The 18,245-nt window shown below is 38.2% G+C and overlaps 1 protein-coding gene across 1 annotated transcript in view; it reads right to left on the bottom strand.

Moving 5' to 3' along the window:
* The window catches only part of DNAH10 (dynein axonemal heavy chain 10), a 51,646-nt gene that overhangs the window by 33,002 nt on the left and 399 nt on the right, over positions 1-18,245 (bottom strand). Inside the window, exons 2-28 of the mRNA XM_048323174.1 lie at positions 18,005-18,103; positions 17,400-17,515; positions 16,792-16,975; positions 15,968-16,125; positions 15,058-15,288; positions 14,263-14,453; positions 13,603-13,801; positions 12,701-12,895; positions 12,381-12,551; positions 11,520-11,696; positions 10,990-11,163; positions 10,189-10,358; positions 9,343-9,494; positions 8,789-8,953; positions 8,126-8,333; positions 7,100-7,256; positions 5,482-5,958; positions 5,170-5,328; positions 4,708-4,833; positions 4,529-4,631; positions 4,117-4,295; positions 3,319-3,530; positions 2,870-3,026; positions 2,199-2,432; positions 1,975-2,097; positions 956-1,189; positions 230-453 (exon numbers count right to left, since the gene is read on the bottom strand). Coding sequence (XP_048179131.1) covers positions 230-453; positions 956-1,189; positions 1,975-2,097; positions 2,199-2,432; positions 2,870-3,026; positions 3,319-3,530; positions 4,117-4,295; positions 4,529-4,631; positions 4,708-4,833; positions 5,170-5,328; positions 5,482-5,958; positions 7,100-7,256; positions 8,126-8,333; positions 8,789-8,953; positions 9,343-9,494; positions 10,189-10,358; positions 10,990-11,163; positions 11,520-11,696; positions 12,381-12,551; positions 12,701-12,895; positions 13,603-13,801; positions 14,263-14,453; positions 15,058-15,288; positions 15,968-16,125; positions 16,792-16,975; positions 17,400-17,515; positions 18,005-18,103 — 4,975 coding nt within the window. The remainder of the gene's footprint in view (positions 1-229; positions 454-955; positions 1,190-1,974; positions 2,098-2,198; positions 2,433-2,869; positions 3,027-3,318; positions 3,531-4,116; positions 4,296-4,528; positions 4,632-4,707; positions 4,834-5,169; positions 5,329-5,481; positions 5,959-7,099; positions 7,257-8,125; positions 8,334-8,788; positions 8,954-9,342; positions 9,495-10,188; positions 10,359-10,989; positions 11,164-11,519; positions 11,697-12,380; positions 12,552-12,700; positions 12,896-13,602; positions 13,802-14,262; positions 14,454-15,057; positions 15,289-15,967; positions 16,126-16,791; positions 16,976-17,399; positions 17,516-18,004; positions 18,104-18,245) is intronic.

The raw sequence follows: 18,245 nt of genomic DNA, 5'->3' as shown, positions 1-18,245 counted from the left end.
AACATATTGAACACACAACACCAAAATAAAACTCAAGATTTAGGAAAACAGATACGAGAGATTATATGAGAGGTTAGTTAAAATAGTGCATGTGAATTTATTCATATCCCTCCACACAGAGAAGTACAGACTAAATTGTGTAGGAATTTAAAAATTATGCCTTTTCTATATCACTACAGGCTCATAGCAACATATCAGGTTGTGTTATCCTTGACACTGATTGTTTCACCTGCTTCTGTCTTCACAATATCGAAAAATGGCTTCCTTGGTGAGGCGTCTGTTGGTCCGTCTCATTTCCTCCAGCACTGCTGTCATCCAATTCTCCACTCTGCCCACGGCAGGAACAACCTGCCGGAACTCCATCACCTCCCCCTCAGCTGAGATCATGGCTGTGGCGATCTTCTCATCATTGTCACCGTCCTGGAACCTCAGTGAGGCTATATTATCAAACATCTGAAATGCAGCAACAAAGAAATTCACGGGCACTTTAGAAACAAAGCCTCCAAGATGTAAGTGCACGCAACCCCCAGCTCTTCTCCAGAGAAATGGATCTGACTCCTAAGTAATCAAATACAAATGCCAATATATAGCCCAGCAGCACAACTGCAGAATATCAAGCAAATAATCAGGCCCAAATGACATTGATTTTTTTTTTTTCCTAGAAAATAAAGATCTAGGAGGAGGTACAATCTGTGAGGACAGTTCTTTAATAACAGATCATTCTGGTGTATCTTGAATGCTCCTCTACCATAACTGCTACCAACCAGTGTCAGAGCCAGGAGAGACTGTGCATCAGATTTGATCTGGTTATTCAGAAGCTTCTTCAAGATGCTGCCAGGATGCTCTTTGTATGCAGAAAATATTCATGCATCCCTATGAGCAGGTACAGTACAGTCTGTTGAACTTTTTAAAGCACCTAAAAGCACAAGGCACTGTGGAAAGCCAGACACTGTACCTTTATCATGTGTTCCTGGACACAGAGTGCGCTGCTGCTGCCAAGGATACTGAGCAACTCGTCATCAGATATAAAGAAAAATCTCGGGAAAGCATTTCGCTTGGAATCCAAATAATCATTCAAGCTTTTCTGGCATTTCTCCAGCACACTGTTTATGTGACGGAAGTCTGACAGACGATTTGGGGCTTCACAGCAATTTTTTATTGTTGGGTCTTTTACAGTTTCATCCATTATCTATACAGGGAGAAAAGGAAGTTTAGAAAATGTTGTACAGCAATACGTTATATTAAATTATATTTAATTAATGACAAAGCATGCCAACAGCACAAGCAGTACAGGTCCTGATAGAAGTGAATCAAAGGTTTTTAAATGGTTTTGAAGTGGTTTTGTGGTGCTGCAGTGCTGTATGAAAACACTAAGGTAGTATGCTTATGGAGATACAATTGTAAAAGCAAGTGTAAGCCAGACAAGCCTGAATCCCCAGTCAGGCCAGCTTAAGCACATACCTGACTTTGCTCCTGTACACAATGGTACTTTAAGGAGTGATCAAACATTGTATTTCGAAATCACAGTACTCTCTCAATTTCGCAGATGGGAAACAGAAAAGTAAGCCATATTCATACCAGGAATATGTGTTCAGTATGGGAGCAGTGGCGTGAACCAGGAAAGCCTTTTTAGCATATCCATAGGTCCTCAGTCAATAGGAACACATGTAAGCTTCTTATTATCATGGTAAAGGTGAAAAGATGCAAAAAACAATAAAAGGAAAAGGAGATTCTGCCTACCCCAGGCTGCCAGCCAAGGATCTCACCTCTGCCCATCTTAGCTAAATCAGGAGAAGTCTTCTGGTTATGACAGATGTGAAGCAAAACAAAATTTCTGGGTTCCCCAATCTCATATTCAATGAATTATAGCACATCATTCTCAGTACTACACATGTCACAGAAGACCATAATTAACTATGGAACTGGAAGCAAAATGCACTAAATAATTATGCTGATCACAAGTCAGTCACTTGCCTCTTTAAACATTTTGTCTACACGATCAAATATTTTGACTTCCTCCGGAAGCTGTGATCTGATATCTCCACCAACAAAGATGCTCTCCAGGTACATCCATTTTCTCTGAACTGTTACCCAGATCTAAGAATCAAATGTTACCATCAGAGGAAACAGAAGTACAACAGAAAATCTGGATTATAAATAATAAACATTAATTATTTAGTCCAGCACTTTCCTCCTACCTCAGTTACTTCACCAATCAATGACAGAGTTCTTTCCCATTTTTGAGCAGACGACAGGAAAGGACCCACAAATCGACTGCCCAAAACACTCTGAAGATTGACATTGTTGTCATCAAGAATCTCCAAAATTTCCTCTACAGATCCCAGAATAAAGCCTCGTGTCTCAGTGCCTTTGGTGTACACTTGTATAGGGAATTTCATATTTTCCCATGTTTCTATTATTTCCTTCATTCCCTGCATGTGGACATAAAAAGATGCATATTTCAGTCTTCAGAAACAGGAGAACTATAATCTTAGCAAAAAAATGAAACAACTAATCCAGCAAAATTTTTGCACAGATTTTCTAACTCTGGTTTATAAAGAAGAGTCTATTTCAAAAAGCATGATAGCAAGAGAATGGATCCTTCTTCTGATCCATTTTCATAGGACAAACTTTCTTACTGTAATCATAGAAATCCAATATGCTGCTGCCAAAGCAAGTTCTGTGAGGATTCTGTGCCAGTAGGAGTCCATTAACAGAGCTATAGATCTTAGTTTTCATGAGCTACACTACGGCAGCTCCCTGAAGATGGCCAAACTTGCAGTCATGCCAATTTAAATCTCAAATAAAACTGATTGTTGTCATCCTTGTCTTTTTAGTTTTATTACGATTCTATAATTCAATATATTACCTTCTCAATGCTAAGTTCCTTAACAGCAGTTCCAACTATTTCACTGATAACATTGGTGTGTCTGTGAAGTTCCATAGCAAACATATTTTCCAAAGTGAATGTTTCTGTTTTCATTTCAAACCTTGTTCCTGTTTTCTCCATAAGGTCTTGCCAATGCCTGTTTTAAATTGACACATCAATTTAACACCGTGATACAGTAAAAAACCAAAACAACTGTAACATATAATAATGAACTCATGTTTAGCACTCTGGTGTTTAAACAAGAGCTACAGTTTGAATACATAAAGTATCCCAGTCATTGCAGCCACCTTTCATGCTACTACACAAGTTCATTAGGCAGAAATAAAGTTCCAAGCTGCAGGATATGGCATGACCACAGTAACAGAAAGTTCTAACAAAACACATCAAATACTTCTACATATAGTGGACATAAATAAATCAAAACAAACCTTTCTCTTAAAGCTTCATTTTTCAAATCAAGCAACAAAGGAATGGAGTCCCGAAATGCCTTCATTTTTTTTTCCAGTTGGACACCTATTGGCATACTGCGCACTGGTCTGGGCAGCTTCCGAAGGGCTTTCAGAAATCCTTCGATTCCCTCCTGAAGAACCTTGACATTGAGGTTTATCCAGAGTGTCTGAGACCATTCCTCTTTAGCTGCCTGGAAACGAGGACATTAAGAAGGGGGAAAAAAAAAAAAAAAATCATACTCCTTTTAGTTTTGACCCCCAAAATGTAATTGTGTTACATTTTACAAACATTGGGAGAGACAAGTTCATGTCCAAGACCCATTCATAGCCAAACACAACCAGTTGTAGAAGAAGTAGTAAAAAAGGAATATGAAGAACAGGACCATACTTTACAGGGCATTTAAATTTCGGAAAAATAAAACTTCTTAAAAAGTAGTTAAAGCCCAAGATACCCATTGTCACCTATACACATCCTATATCCAAAAGTAGTTTCACTGAACTGATGAGGAACCGTGTGCAGTAAAATGCCATCCAACAATTATTAGAGGCTGGGAGAAGTCTGTTCCTATCTGATGTGTTCAGTCCACCATGGAGACACTGATAGTGCTGTACTAATATTAAAACCATTTCACAGTGATAACCAATTCCAGGGCATAGCTAATTTCATGCAACGGCTTCAAAAAGAGTTGACAGTAACCAGGGGGTTACTTCTTCTTCTGTCCCCCACCTTTGTGCATGAACACGTGTGTGTCCCTGCAGACTTGGTGTGATACTCACTTTTTGCTGTGCATAAATGTCATAGACCTGCTTCAGAGCTTTTGCATCCTTCTGTGCTTTTATTAAGTTTGGGTACGTTGTTGCTGGCAAGTCTAAAAGTTTCTCAGCACTAGCCAGTTCCCGCTGCTTTTTTTCCAGTCTGTCTAATTCTTTTTCAAACATAGCCATGAGTTCTAGTCCTGGGAAAGGAGAGGAATTTTTCCAGATAAATAATCCGAGGGTTCATGGGAAATAAATAAGACAGAATTTACATATGGTCTGTAGATGTTCTAGTACTAAAGATGTTCACATTCCAGGCTGATGAGTTTGTATGTTAATAATGAAAGCACAGTTTTCTTGTTTTACATAAAATTTGAATTGTCCAAAGACTAGTATTCTCAAAGCATCACTTCACACACATTAATCCATTTACCTTTATCAAGATCATCCCCAACAACACCAGGCCCCTCAGTCAGGAGTTTCTGAAAAAACTCTTCCGTCTCTTTGCTGTAGTCCTCAATTTGTTGTTTTGTCACCTAAAGAGAACAGCGTTCGTTTAAATAGTTTTCCTTTCCATTTCTAATTGTTTTCCATACTAATTACAAATATTACCTTTGTGAATGTTTCTTTTACACCTCCTTCACAATCTAGGTTGCGACTGACTTCTGCTGCTTCCATTAAGAGAGTCTCCCACGCTTCCCTAAGATTGTCAGACTTCTCTTGCTCTTCTTCAGCTACCTAAACAAAACAAGTAGCACCTCTCACAACACATAAGTAGGCACACACTTTCACAAGAAAGTGAGGAATATGTGCTCACATTACAAACATGCAAAACACAAAATCAATACTGAGGCCACCTCAATCAGATTTAAACACATGCCATACGTCCATTTTCAAGTGGACATACTGATTTGAGAGGGGATTCTGGACTACACAGTCTCCAGACATCCCTTCAAACCTCAACAATGCTGTAATTCTGTAGCACTTTTCAAAAGGAAAACATTTCTTCATTCACATGAGATGCATTTGTGCCCCTAGCTCAGATCTGAAAGGTTTGATGAGACATGCACTTACTGGAATATTGTACAAAGCAAGAGTTCTGTATCTCTCCCCAATGTCCAAATATCTCAGTTCCACCTCGAGGGACACGCCTTTGATCACCCCAAATGTGCTAAGGATGACTCTGAGATCGTCCAGGGTTTCAGGAGGTCTATTCACATTCTCTGATAATCTCTGTAAAAAGTAAAGATCATCTCCAGAATCAACACTGACAAAGCAGTTGTTAGAATTTTAACAATGAGTCAAACACAAAACACAAGCAAATAACATGCCAGATTGATTTTTAGTCTATGTGAAAAAGATAACAAAAAAACAGAGCACACCTACCTGAATCTCCTCTTGAAGCCTGAAGAGCTCCTCTCTTGCTAACTCATTAAGCAATTTCCCAAGTGACATCACCCAGCTTTTAGCATTCTCCTGCACTACAGAGGCTAAAGGAGCCAGCTGAAGCCTGATAAACTGTTCATCTTTAATCAAGGTCCGCTGACTCACTTCCCGAGCTACCTTCATGTAGAACTGCAAGTGCTCATCAAAGATAACACAAGCAGGGTTTTCTGCAGCTAAACGGTCCAGGACTGCGCCTTTGTCCGATTTCCACACCAGGTCATACCTCTTCCATTCATTCAAACACTTGTTGAGAGAAGCCAGGAGTTTATGGACATTCCCAGTGATGAGAACAGCCTGTTCAATTATCAGCGGGCTCTGGGAGACATCACTGTAAAAGCTGAAAGTGACAACTTCATCCGCCTTGACGTGCTGAGGAGGGCATTCAATACATGTACCGTGCATCCATCGTACAAAATGCTGGAGTTTTAAAGACAGGGTTGGAAAACAGTTATCCTGTTGAGGCATTTTAGCTAAATCATTCATAGAATCGTTAAGGTTGAAAAGCCCTCTAAGATCACTGAGTCCAAGCAGTCCAGGACTGTGAAGCCATCCACTAAATCATACGTGTCCCCAAGTGCCACACCTACACATCCTCCAAAAATGGTGACTCCACCACTTCCCTGAGCAGCCTGTTCCAATGCTTGATAACCCTTTCAGTGAAGGAATTCACCATTATTTAGGACATAATGTAGGAAGTGGTGTGAATGATTTCTCAAATCAATTGCTTTTCTGACAGCAAAAAAGAGACCACACTTTCCCATCACCTTGAGAAAATTTCATCCTAACAAAACTTTGCCATGCATTACTCAATCTGCTTCTAAAATCTCTGCTGAGCAACAATATAGCATGACACAGAGAAAAAGGAATTGGCTCAAACAGTCTGCGTGCAGCAGTGGAGCAGAACAGCAAATCTGAGCACAAAAAGCACACAAACTAAATTTATTCATTTCAGGTGACATCTGGGATCGTTTGTCCATCAGCGCAGGGCAGGAACATTGTCACATTATTTGGCTTCTTTTCAGGAAAGCAGTTCAATGTGAAACTCTGCAGGAAAATATTGCTACATCACTGTCAGTAAGTTAGATACTTCATCTAGATATTTGCTGTCCTAGATGCCTTTCTCCAACCTTTTCTGAACTGTCTTTTCTGCTGCTTTTAAGAAGAAATGTAATGTAGAGGAGGCCATTCACATTCCTTATTCCATCTGCTTATTTATACATCAGAAAGCAACATCTGCAGTGCAATCTGAAAAGTACTTCCTTCTGATGTATGATGATTTATGGAACCAAATCATGTCCTTACACTGGTAACACTACTAAAAAGTAATCAACAATTTTACCTGAGTAAAAAGTGCATGTACTTTTTTCCTGTGATCATCAGATTGTAAAATTAGGACAGTATGTAAAATTAGAACAATGTACTAGATATTTTGATTTCAAGATAAAGCAATATGAATCTCCCCTTTGACATTTATGCTTACCCAAACATAAAAAAGATTAGCTCATTATAAGCACAAGCAAACTCTGGCAACAAAAAAGAAATCTTTATCAAAAATCACCTTAGTGACCTCAACACAGTGTTGGATAGCTTGCACAGTCATTTTTTCAATCTCACTGGCATTAGGTTGCAGGGTTACCTCAGGAACAGATATAACAGCTTCTATTTGTAACAGTGGCACATTTGCAAGAACGGTTGCATTAAACGCCTGTAAATTCCTGAGAAAGGAAAAAAATAGTGTCAAAGATAGAAATAATCAGGTGCTGCCCCCAGGGAAATGCCCAAGGGAGGCTGCAATTTTCAGGTGTGAGCTTAGATCTGTAACCTGATTTCAGCTGGAAACACTGATGTGCCTGGGAACAAAACTGTCCTGCTAAACTGATTTAATGCAAAAGCTTGACTTGCTAAAAGAAGCTGTTGGAATGAATGAATGGAGATATTTTGGTGCAAAAGGATCCTGAGACTATGGTCAACTCCACTGCAAGAGCCCAGACAAGAAAGCACAGCAAAATCAGCTGAGCATGGATCAAATTACAAAACATGGAGCATGGGGAGATGAGATGGATGGGAAGCTTAAACAGATATTACAGCAGAGCTGCAAAGCTCAATTGCAATAATACCTTGCTTGTAGCAGAAGCCTTCTTACTATCTTGCTACAGGATTGGCCTCAGCCAGTGCAGAACAAGTAAAACCTTTGTTCTTGGACTCGTGTGCCCTGTAGTACAGGGAGTGACACTGACACCAGGAACTGACACCAAGTTCTCAGAATCATGTTCTTTAGGGAAACAAAACTTTGATTTTAGAGATAAACCAGGGAAGTGCAACTACACACATTGCAAAAAATGTGCCTTATTTCTCTCTTCTGCCAACAACATGCCAATACACATTTTCTCAGAATTTGGGTTTCCTCTGTACCTTGTTATCAGTTCTCCATTCTTCACAGGAAAAAAACCAGTAGAAATACAGTTTGTGGCAGATTTGTAAGTCACCGATGGGTTCCAACAGAATGTCAGTACACATACTCATCAACAGATCCAGGAGAACTTGAAGATGACTGGAAAACCATTAAAGCAAATAATTGACTTACTTCACAATTAACTGTGTCAACACCTGATAAATCCTATGTTCCCAGTATGCATAATAGGAAGCTAATTTTGGAGATTTGCCACTGTTTGTATTGGCAACTCGTCCTTCTACTTCTATTAGCAGTTGTGGAATTGCAGAATACTTTCTAACCATGTGTTCCACATCTTTTACTTGTTCACATTTAACATAGTCAAAAAATTCTTTTGCTCCTGCAACAGATACAAAAAAATAGCATTATTAACTGCAAAAGATCTAGCAGTTTTATACACTGCAATATTTACCTGGACTTTATTTGCAAACATGAAATTGATCTCATATAATGATAAAAATATCTTCACTTATTAATGAATTAATATTTCAGCCCTCTGAAATATGGATTTTATGGGGATTCAATTATTTAATAGCGACCTTTTTACAACTATGAAGTGTTGAAAGAAATTTGATCCATCAGCCACTCAAGCAACAGAGAGATCTGGCAGACAACCAGCTCACTGCCATTTCCATCTGAGGAAACCAGTTCCATCCTCTGTTATGCCCTGAATTACTACTATAACCAGTTTTGGTAACAATTAAAAGGGTTCATCTTAGCAACTAAAACACCAAAGTGGGAGATAAAGAAAAATAAAACACCATAGAGCTTGGAAATGAAAGTATAAAGACTTACCAGGAAGTTTGTCACCATTTTTTGAACATGGAAACTTAAAGAGATTTGTTGATTCTATGGACCGAAGTTTGCTGCTTATGTCTTTAGAAATATTATGGATCTGAAGGACGAGTAACTCAAACTTCCCAATGGTTTGTGTACACTGGACAATAAATTCACCAATACCTTGAAATAAATCACAATCATTTGGGTTTTTTCTCTTTTAACAAGTATTTCACCAATGCATCAAAATTGCCACAACCAGATGCGTTTTATCTCTAAGAATGAACCACAGTTCTGCAGAATCATAGATGAGATGTTTTCTCAGCTAATCCTTCATCTCTTGCTCCCTTACAGCTCTTAGCTAAAGGTTTCTAACCACCTCCAGTGTTTTAAATATAATAAAAACACAAGAAATACCCTCCTGGATCAGAGTTTGTCTAACCTGCCACTCTGCCCCTGTGGCAATAGGATGTATCATATGTTCTGCAATCATAAAAATAGACTGCAGAACTGAGGAGACTTTAAACTAAAAATAAATGTCTAAGGCCATTTAAAAATAGTATCTCCATTACCTACAGACTTCCACGTGAGTCTTTTGTGTCCTGCTTTCAATATTTTCCAGAGTTCTTGGACATAGTCATCAAGAAGTTTGGTTTCTGCTTCATTCATCATATCCATTAATTTGTGATAGCGATCCAGCATGGCTTTCAGTTTACTTGTGTACCTAAAGAATGTAAGAAACACAAAACAACAAAGCACAAAAATTACTATTTTCTTGAAAAACAGCCCTGAACTCCACCAAAGAGCAGAGAACTTACATCATTCTATTCAAATTTCCATATAAAGCAAAATTTGCAGAACTAACCAGTGAATATGTATTGATTAAAACTCATTTCCCACTGAAAACAGAAGAAAAGTTTCATATGGCTCCAACAGCAGTTGGATAAACCTCTCCTGCGCCAGCTCAGAAAGCCCCAGTTTGAAGCACACAAGTGAACTGAACAGGTGAACTTTAAAATCCAGTTAGAGACTTACTGGCACATCTGTGTGCTAAATGTCTGTGATAATTTGGACACAACTGACTTATTCAAGGCTGTACAGGAAGAAAGCAGTAGTGAGTTTAAATGAGCTGAAATCTAAATGGCAGTAACAATTCATTGCAAATTATTTTCCTTGTTTTCTCTCAGATTTGGATGAGTTGTTAATTTGTATAACAGTCCTGCAGCATAAAGGATGAAAAGAGTGCCAGAGAAAAACTTATCAGTGCAACTTGACCGTTAGTAATTGTACCCTTTAAAAAAAAAGTCACTAAGGACTCTCATATTTCCAAAATTTGATGACTCAGGCCCCTTTCGAGTTTGGAGTGAAATCACTTGCCATAAGCCTGTATGTGAGCAGATACTCTGTTTCAGCCTTACCAAAGGTATTTGTCTTCCTGTAATGACACATATCTTGCCATTTCTGGGACTGGAAGCCCAAGTTGTTCCATGTACTTTGTTTCAATGATAATCTCTTGGATTTCAGGAGAAAAATTCAGAGTGAAGCAGACACTCTTCTTAGTGGTGACAGGCTCCTCTGCTGGAGACCTCTACAACACAACAAAGAGCAGCAGAAAGGAGAGGAGCACCAAACTGTTACACTACAAGGGAAAGGTGAGCTTTTGGAGACATTTGATATGGCAGCAGATAAAAATCAGAATGACTGACATTCAGAGCTTGTGGAAATGCCTTTAAAATTTGACAGCAGCGTCAGCATTCTAGGATCAGAAATTACACAGAACTCCCTTTTCCAGTTATTGATTACAAGAAACAAACCAAATCATCTCTGTTTACACACTGCTGCAACCAGTTACAACAGAAATCACAGGGGAAATTCCGAGTCAGACAAAAGTTTAGTAGGAACAGGATTCTGTAAGATCTCTGCTGGAAACCTGCCTCTATCTAACTTCAGTCCCACGTATTGTAGCAATGTCCCAAAAGTGTTGTACCAAAACCTAAAAATTAACAGGAACTACAGCTCAGAACAAGACACATAGAAACAACATTCAACGATTTGCCAAGTGATTCAGGAACTATGTCTTATAAAGGACCACAAACAATTCTGAGCTCAGACCTTTTTCTAGATCTGTGTTTAAAATATTACTCTCAGAAGATTCTCGCTGACCATCATGTAGGTTTCAGTTCTTCCCCTCAGAGAAGCCTGGTACACCATCTTCTCACCTGCTCAGAAGTCTCTGGATTAACACGTGTTGCAGCCCCATCAGTGACAACAGTCAGTAGAGTATCTTTCAGTAACAATGGAAGCATGTGTTCTGTCCTCTCTCTCCACTGACGGTATTTTTGATCTTCATACTCTTTCATTTTCTTGGCCACTTGGAGATATTTGTGCTTCACCTAGAAAGGACAAGTCTGTAGAACTCATTTTAAAGACCACGAGAAATGTTCAACTAACCTGTCCTAATATGGTATCTCAACATGGTTTCTGGTTTTTATTAGATAAGAGAACAAGTAATGAAAGCCTTGTCATTAATGCAGGCACTGGAGAATTTGGGCTCTTGGATTATGTAATTGATTTCATCACTGTCTCCCTGGGAAACAGTGGGAAGGTTCCAATCCAGTTTTCACATCTAACATGGCTTGCTGTGCACAAAGATTTGGGACATCCCCTCACATTAGAGCACTTTCACATCATTAGAAGTGCGTAACAAAAGTATTTCTTCCTTCATCAAGTACCAAAAGAACCAACATACTTCCTTTCCACGTTCAGTAGCAAGCAACTCCTCTACTTCTTGGAATCGAACGATGGTGTGCTGGATCCGACGGAAAAGGGATCGGGACCAGGCTATTGCCCCAGCCACTGGAGGATGGTTCTTGTACAGAGGTGGATCCTTGAGGTTCTGAACAAAGATTTGCTTAACAATTTCAACCTAGAAGAGAATAAAATATTACAAAGAATCATTTTCCCACTGCTTGTCCATGATCACTGTCTGAGACACAGCACAAGCTCTGAAGCTAATTCCAGTGGCAGTATAAAAATAATTCTTTTGTCTACCTTTCTCTATCTTACGGAGTTGCCATTATGGCAGCATTTTCTGTAAGATTACATTTTATTGTTAAGTTCAATGTTCTTTGAAATATCAAGAAAAAAGCTGACATGAAAAGCTTTCCGACATACAGGCTTCTTCTATATGTCAGAATTATTTCTGCCTTCCAAAGTTGATCTCTGACACATTTTGGTCATACCATGAACTTGTCCACTACAAGAAAGCTGTAGGGTATAAAAGATCCATTTTCTCAGGAAGGTCTCCTGTTGAGCTGCTGGTTACAAGGTGCAGGAATAGCCACAAGCCTTGCTGCATTCAGAGCACCTTCCACTTCCCACACAGTGTCTCACGTATACAGATGTGCACAACCATTTCAGCAAATTAACCAGACTATTTCTCCAATTGGCTCCAAAAAGAAGAGAGCAATTATCATATTTATTTATAAAAGTTTTCAGTCTTTTAGATAGTAAATGACACCACACAGGTATTTAGACATATACAGATTTATGATTTTCATCAGGTAAAAAACTTCATGTACTAAATAAAAAAATCCCTAAACTGAATTACCTCTTTACAATATTTTTCCAAAACATCACTGAACTTCTTCATGAGCTGCTTACGAATAGTTTCACGAATCTGGATTTGTTTGTACTTTAACAGCATGTCAAAAGCAGTTTCTGCTGATCGAAGGGTCTTAAAAGATTCATCAATAAATCTTTTCATCTTTTCTTCAATATCCTAAACAAAGGAAGAAAGCAAAGAAACCCCGTCACTTAGAAAGTCATCCTGCAATACCAAGAAAGGGTGGCAGAATGAAAATACTTTTTAATAATAGTAGTCGAGCTTATTTTTACCATTTTTTGGGAATCACAGTATATGGTACTTACTGTAAGGTCTTCTCTAAATTCTTCCATAACTAATTCCCAGTCATGTGCACTTTCCATGCTAAAAGGGTCAAATGTCAGGTCTTCCATAGGACTAATTATTATATTTACTTCTCTCCATAGTTTATCAACACCCTTTGGATTTTCTGTCACAGTTGTCAGTTCAGGAATAAATATATTGTAAAGCTCTTCAGTGACCTATTAATTCAGAAGATCATACCATAAAGCTTTCTTTTTAGTATTTTTTCTGCCACTTAACACATTATTGTTAAATTTTTCCTTTAAAAAATATCAACCACTCAGAGAATGATCAGTTTGTGCTGTGATTTAAATTTCAAATATTTTAATACAAGACACTGAAAAAAACCACAGCAATCTACAGGCCCAGCACTTCAGTTTTTTAACAGATAATACTCAGTTATTAGTCCTTTTCACTCCAATTTTCACACAGTTTGTACATACAGTTTATTGATGGACCATATTGCTAATTACCCTGGCTTAAATTAGCCTAAGCACAGCATCTCTCCATTCGTATGTTATTCTGCAATTAATACACAGATTCACAGATGGCCAAATTTTATATTTTAGTATACATAAATGGTATTTTATCTAACTCATCTCATTAAGCTGGCAACTCATGAAAATCACAAATGTGTGAAACAGTTGCTGCAAGTCTCTGTGTTCATGCCATGAACATAGTAGCACCTTTCCCCAACCAGTACCTGCGGAAGAATTATTCCATCTCCAGCATTAAACAGAGATTTGCTGGAATCAGAGGCACCACTCAGGTCTTAAGCACAAAACTAAAAGCTGTTAACAAGTCAACATCTACAACACAAAAGACTCTCCTCTACAGAAGAAGACAGTGATTACACAATCTCTTTATTTATTGTCTATATTAGTACCTGAAAAACATCATGCAGCTCTTGACATATTGAAGCCATATAATCAGTTTTCTCAAATAAACGTTTCACGTCAAATTTCCAGTATCTCTCACTTCCTGATTCTTCAACTTGGATACAAGTAGTAAAATAACATTTCTTCCATTGTTCAAGAGTGGTTTTGGCTTCTGTTACTTTAATTTTTGCAGCAGCTATATCTTCTCTATTAATCAAATCAACACAATTAAGATATTATAGATAGAAATACTATAGATAAAAAAATTGTATCTCAACTGGAATAATATACCCTGGTTAAGCAGCTTTTAATTATCCAAGATCTAAGGAAAAATTATAAGTTATTTTCAATGTGATTTTGAGAGGAGATATTATTTCATGACTGATTTTGATTATATTTATGCCACTTTTTTACCACTGTATTTCTATTTGTTTTATTGTTTTATGTCCTTTCAAGACAAGAGGACAAGCACCTATTTCTTCAGGGCTGATTTAGTAATTTATGGCAATTACAAAATAAATTGACTTTTAATTGACCTTCTAATACAACTTCAGACGGTTGAAAAATGCTGACACCTATTTGGTGGCAGTATTACCTACTGCACTTCGTGTAAGACAAGGAAAGCTTTTAATAAATACAGCCCAGTTAAAGAGCAATCCAGCACTTACCTAAACAGCGTTTGCAGATCCACAGCTTTGCGCACCCTCGCGGAAATCTCCCATGAAATCCGTTCCAGGAGGGGCACCATGCGCTCATCCTTGTTGTAGTGCCGAGACATGATCCACACCATTCTCAGGGCATTCAGCAGGGAAGGGATTGTATTCGAGATAACATCAGCCAGAGTGCCAGTTGATAAATTCTATGAAATGCATATTGTGGATAAGATGTCATGAAAACAATACAAATTCACATTCGATAAACTAATATTTATTCTGTAGATTCCCCAGGTTAAGAAAGTCTGTGAGATTATTAAATAAATAACCTGGACAAGGAGACATCCTGGTGCCTAAATAACACATGTGGTTAACAATGTGCAAATCTGCATCTTTTGCTCCAAATGATTTTAGGTCCTGATTTTAAATTTTGGCTCAACTCTTAGTTTGGATGATCTTTAATACAATTTAAACTTTGAAACATCAGCTGTAATTTGTGGTTGAAACCACCCAAAAAAATGGAGTAGAGAAATGTTTTGTTTTCCCCAGATCAGCTATGCCATCAAATTCTCCCAAGGTCGGACTACAAACCAAGTGCTCACAGCTCTGGGCTTTCAAACATTAGAACCACTGTATTCAAACAAAATAAGCAACTCTTCTTTAAAATTAAATATAATTTGTTAATCTAGAGTGTATCTTTATTGCTGACAAAAAGTGAAAAAATAAACAAGAGGTGATTACATCAACAGAGAAACCAAACTCAAGTAACTAGAGTTCAAACTTCCACAAAATTTTCTCAAGGACAGGTACCTTCAAATGGCGTTCGAGAGTTGAAAGAAACTTAACATTATCTTGAGCTTCCATGTGATGTTTTTTGAGGTCACTCAAGACTATCTGTAAATCTCCAGTAAACTCAGATTCAGCTTCCTGTAATATTTCCAAGACTTTTTGCACCTCTGGAAGCTTTATCTGTTCAGTAAGAGCACTTAAAGTAGCATGCTTTTCACGCCAGAGGTCAATCTCTGCAAGTGGACTGTTACCCTACAGGTAATGTGGAATCAAATAAAAAAATCTAAATTACCAGTAGGAAAGAGTGAAAATTTATAGCCAGGATTATATTTGTTCCTTCTTTTCAATACACTTTATGCTGACAGAAACTTGACATGATTCAACTGTGCAAAAAGCCAGACAAAAGAAGATCCTTGAAATAAAGAGTTTTACACTCACTGAAGGGAGCTGCTCATGGGGAGTATATCCCTGAGCTTATGGCTCTTGCACAGGTGGCTTTAGTATGTTCAATGGTATTAGTTACATATGTGTTTGAAAAACCAAAACCTGAAAATAAGAGTTTTTTCTTTTGTTTGAGATCACTTTTTTGCAAAAAAGCAAAAAATATAGCTGTCTATTTTACAAAAAAATTAATCACTGCAGCTTTTAGTACTTCATGGCTCTTTAGAAGAGTGCAGATAACAAAAGTCCCTTAGTTTTCCACAATTATCCTGTGTAGCTAAGATCTGCAGCTAATTACTTCATATTTTGTTTATATTCTACTTCCCAGAGACACACAGGTCCTCACTACTTTTGTTCTACTTTTCAAGAACTAGTGAATGGCTTTCCAACAACCAAATATGAAGAAGAATTAAAAATGAACACAGTTCTTGTGGGAAATTAAGCAAAGTCTCCAGGAATAAAAGCATCTTGCTGTTATAAGCAACATTACCTGGGGAACCTTTTTCAGTTGTTCCTGCAGAACTCTGGATATTAACTTCTGCCAGCTCACTGCACAGCTTTTCAGAGACTGAACCACTTCTGGAACTGTGGCGAGAACAGTCGTTTCTCCATCTAGATTTATAGTTGGCATCTCCAGTTTAAGATCTCCTATTGGAAGAAAATGCAAGGGAATGAACTCTCTTGTTCTGGCAACATTGGTAACGTGGCACCACTGGAATGGCTTTTGCCTTCCCTCTTGTTGGCACCTGCTCTGCCTTTCTGAAAATAGGGCAAAATAGATTCAGTTTTTTGACAGTTAACACAGTGCAAACAAATATACATTCCTAGAATACAGGAAAACTCTCAGCTTTCAAGTCTTAACCCACTCCCTAACTATTAAAAATTAGGAACAGGGTTTTACTGAAGATTATCAATCTGCCTATTGTAGGCCACTACGCTCTCCTTCATGGCATGACAGCAGTCCCTGGTAGGGAAGAGACATTAAACAATAGGTGAAAGTCTGGTTTGACCTACACATTCTGTACCCTGCTATGGGCTGTATCCCCTGAAGTGGTATGTCTACCCCCTCTCCTACTCTTACTCCAAACTGTTTGAAAGACTTACCACTGATTTCATCCATTTCTCCATGCTGCCTGCTATGCTTCAGGGTGGGAAAAGCACTACTGGTATCAGCAAAGAGCAGCTTTAATCAAATCTAGAGCTTCCCCAGAAACTGTATTTGTTATTCTTCATAAAGCCACTCTCAGGTGAACCTCGTTCTACTGCCATGTGCACTAATCACCAGGGCTGGCAGAGGCAAAACATTCACTTCACCTGGTATAACCAGCTGAGTTTCATTCCTCATTAGAGCACTAGAGTCTGCCACAGACTGTCCTTCCTTTTCTTCAGATTCAGTCTTAGACAAATTCCTTTCTTCAGAATCTGTGTTTTCACTGTCTGAATCAGAGGAAGTTTTCTCAGTCTGCTGCTGACCATACGAAAGAGCTGGTGAAAACTCCTAGGATTCAAACAGGTGCCATAGATTAGATGGCTCATATTAAAAAAAAGTCAGCTTACTAGCAATTCACTTAACCATTAGATATTGTTCTCAAATTTAATTTAAGTGTGTCTCCTTCCATTTCACCTCCTTAGCATCATTCCCTCTGCCTCAGGTTCTGCAGGGGAATAGCTCCAGCATGTCTTTATGAAAGTCTGTGAGCACAGAAGTAAAGGTGTCTGGTGTCACAGTCTTAAATGATTTTCACAGAGAGAAAAGAAAAGGAGAAACAAAATATCAAATAAGGATTAACAAAAACTTCATTCATATGAAGGTCACTTACTAAATATTAATATTTCTTACGCATAGCCCATATAATATTAAATGGGCAAATCATTCCTAGAAACACTCAAGACTCCATATATAAAAGCTGTCACTCATTTACCTGTGAGATGGCATTCTTTAGCATCAAGAGAGTATCATCAGTCAGCATACCAGACTTTATCACTTGAGGAAGAATCTCATGAGCTTCAGTCAGGTCATTAGGTACAGCAACTCTTTCTAAACAGTATACAAATAGTATAAATCTAATTAATTGATACAGGAAGTATAAATCATGAAGTCCTTTTCATAATAAGTTAAAACTCCAATAAAACACTACTAGGTTTGGTGCAAGTCATGCTCAAAACTCGTGCTGGTTTTAATAGTGCAGATGCTTTTTTCAGAAAGGTCAGAAAAATACTTCCATGTCATCATCTGGTTCTAAGTCTTTACAACCCAGCCTGATAGTTAGAAAATGGTTTTCTGTTCAAAAGAACAGTGGCCTTGATTTGAAGTCTTATTCTACAGACAGATGAGGAAAATCTTGCACAGAAATGCTGTCAAGTGACAAAACATCCCTGATCCCTGGCTTTGAGTGTTTTCCTACCCAGTTAAGTAAGTTGGATGTGCACTATCCCGAATCCCAGTCTCTATCATATCTTCACAATGAGAAGTGCTGTTTAATGCAAAACTGAAAACGCTGAGGCTGCAGTTCTTCAGGGCACATACCTTTGGTGTCTCTCAGAAAATACACAGTAAAATTTGACACAAATTCTTCAGGAATTTCATTAAAAGCCACAAAGAAACGCTCATTCGTGCCACCTGCATCTGCACAAATGCAAAATGGGAGGAAAGCCTGATATAACACTCTGCAGAGGGATGATGCAAATCCCACCAAGGCACAAACAGAGGGGACAAAATTCTAGAAAACGGTGGGATAGAAGGGGTTCAGGAGGACACATACCAAGGG

This window comes from Corvus hawaiiensis, chromosome 18, assembly GCF_020740725.1.
Source record: "Corvus hawaiiensis isolate bCorHaw1 chromosome 18, bCorHaw1.pri.cur, whole genome shotgun sequence".
Classification (NCBI taxonomy): domain Eukaryota; kingdom Metazoa; phylum Chordata; class Aves; order Passeriformes; family Corvidae; genus Corvus; species Corvus hawaiiensis.
Note: the sequence above shows the minus strand (reverse complement) of the source record. Positions and strands in the feature narration are given on the sequence as shown.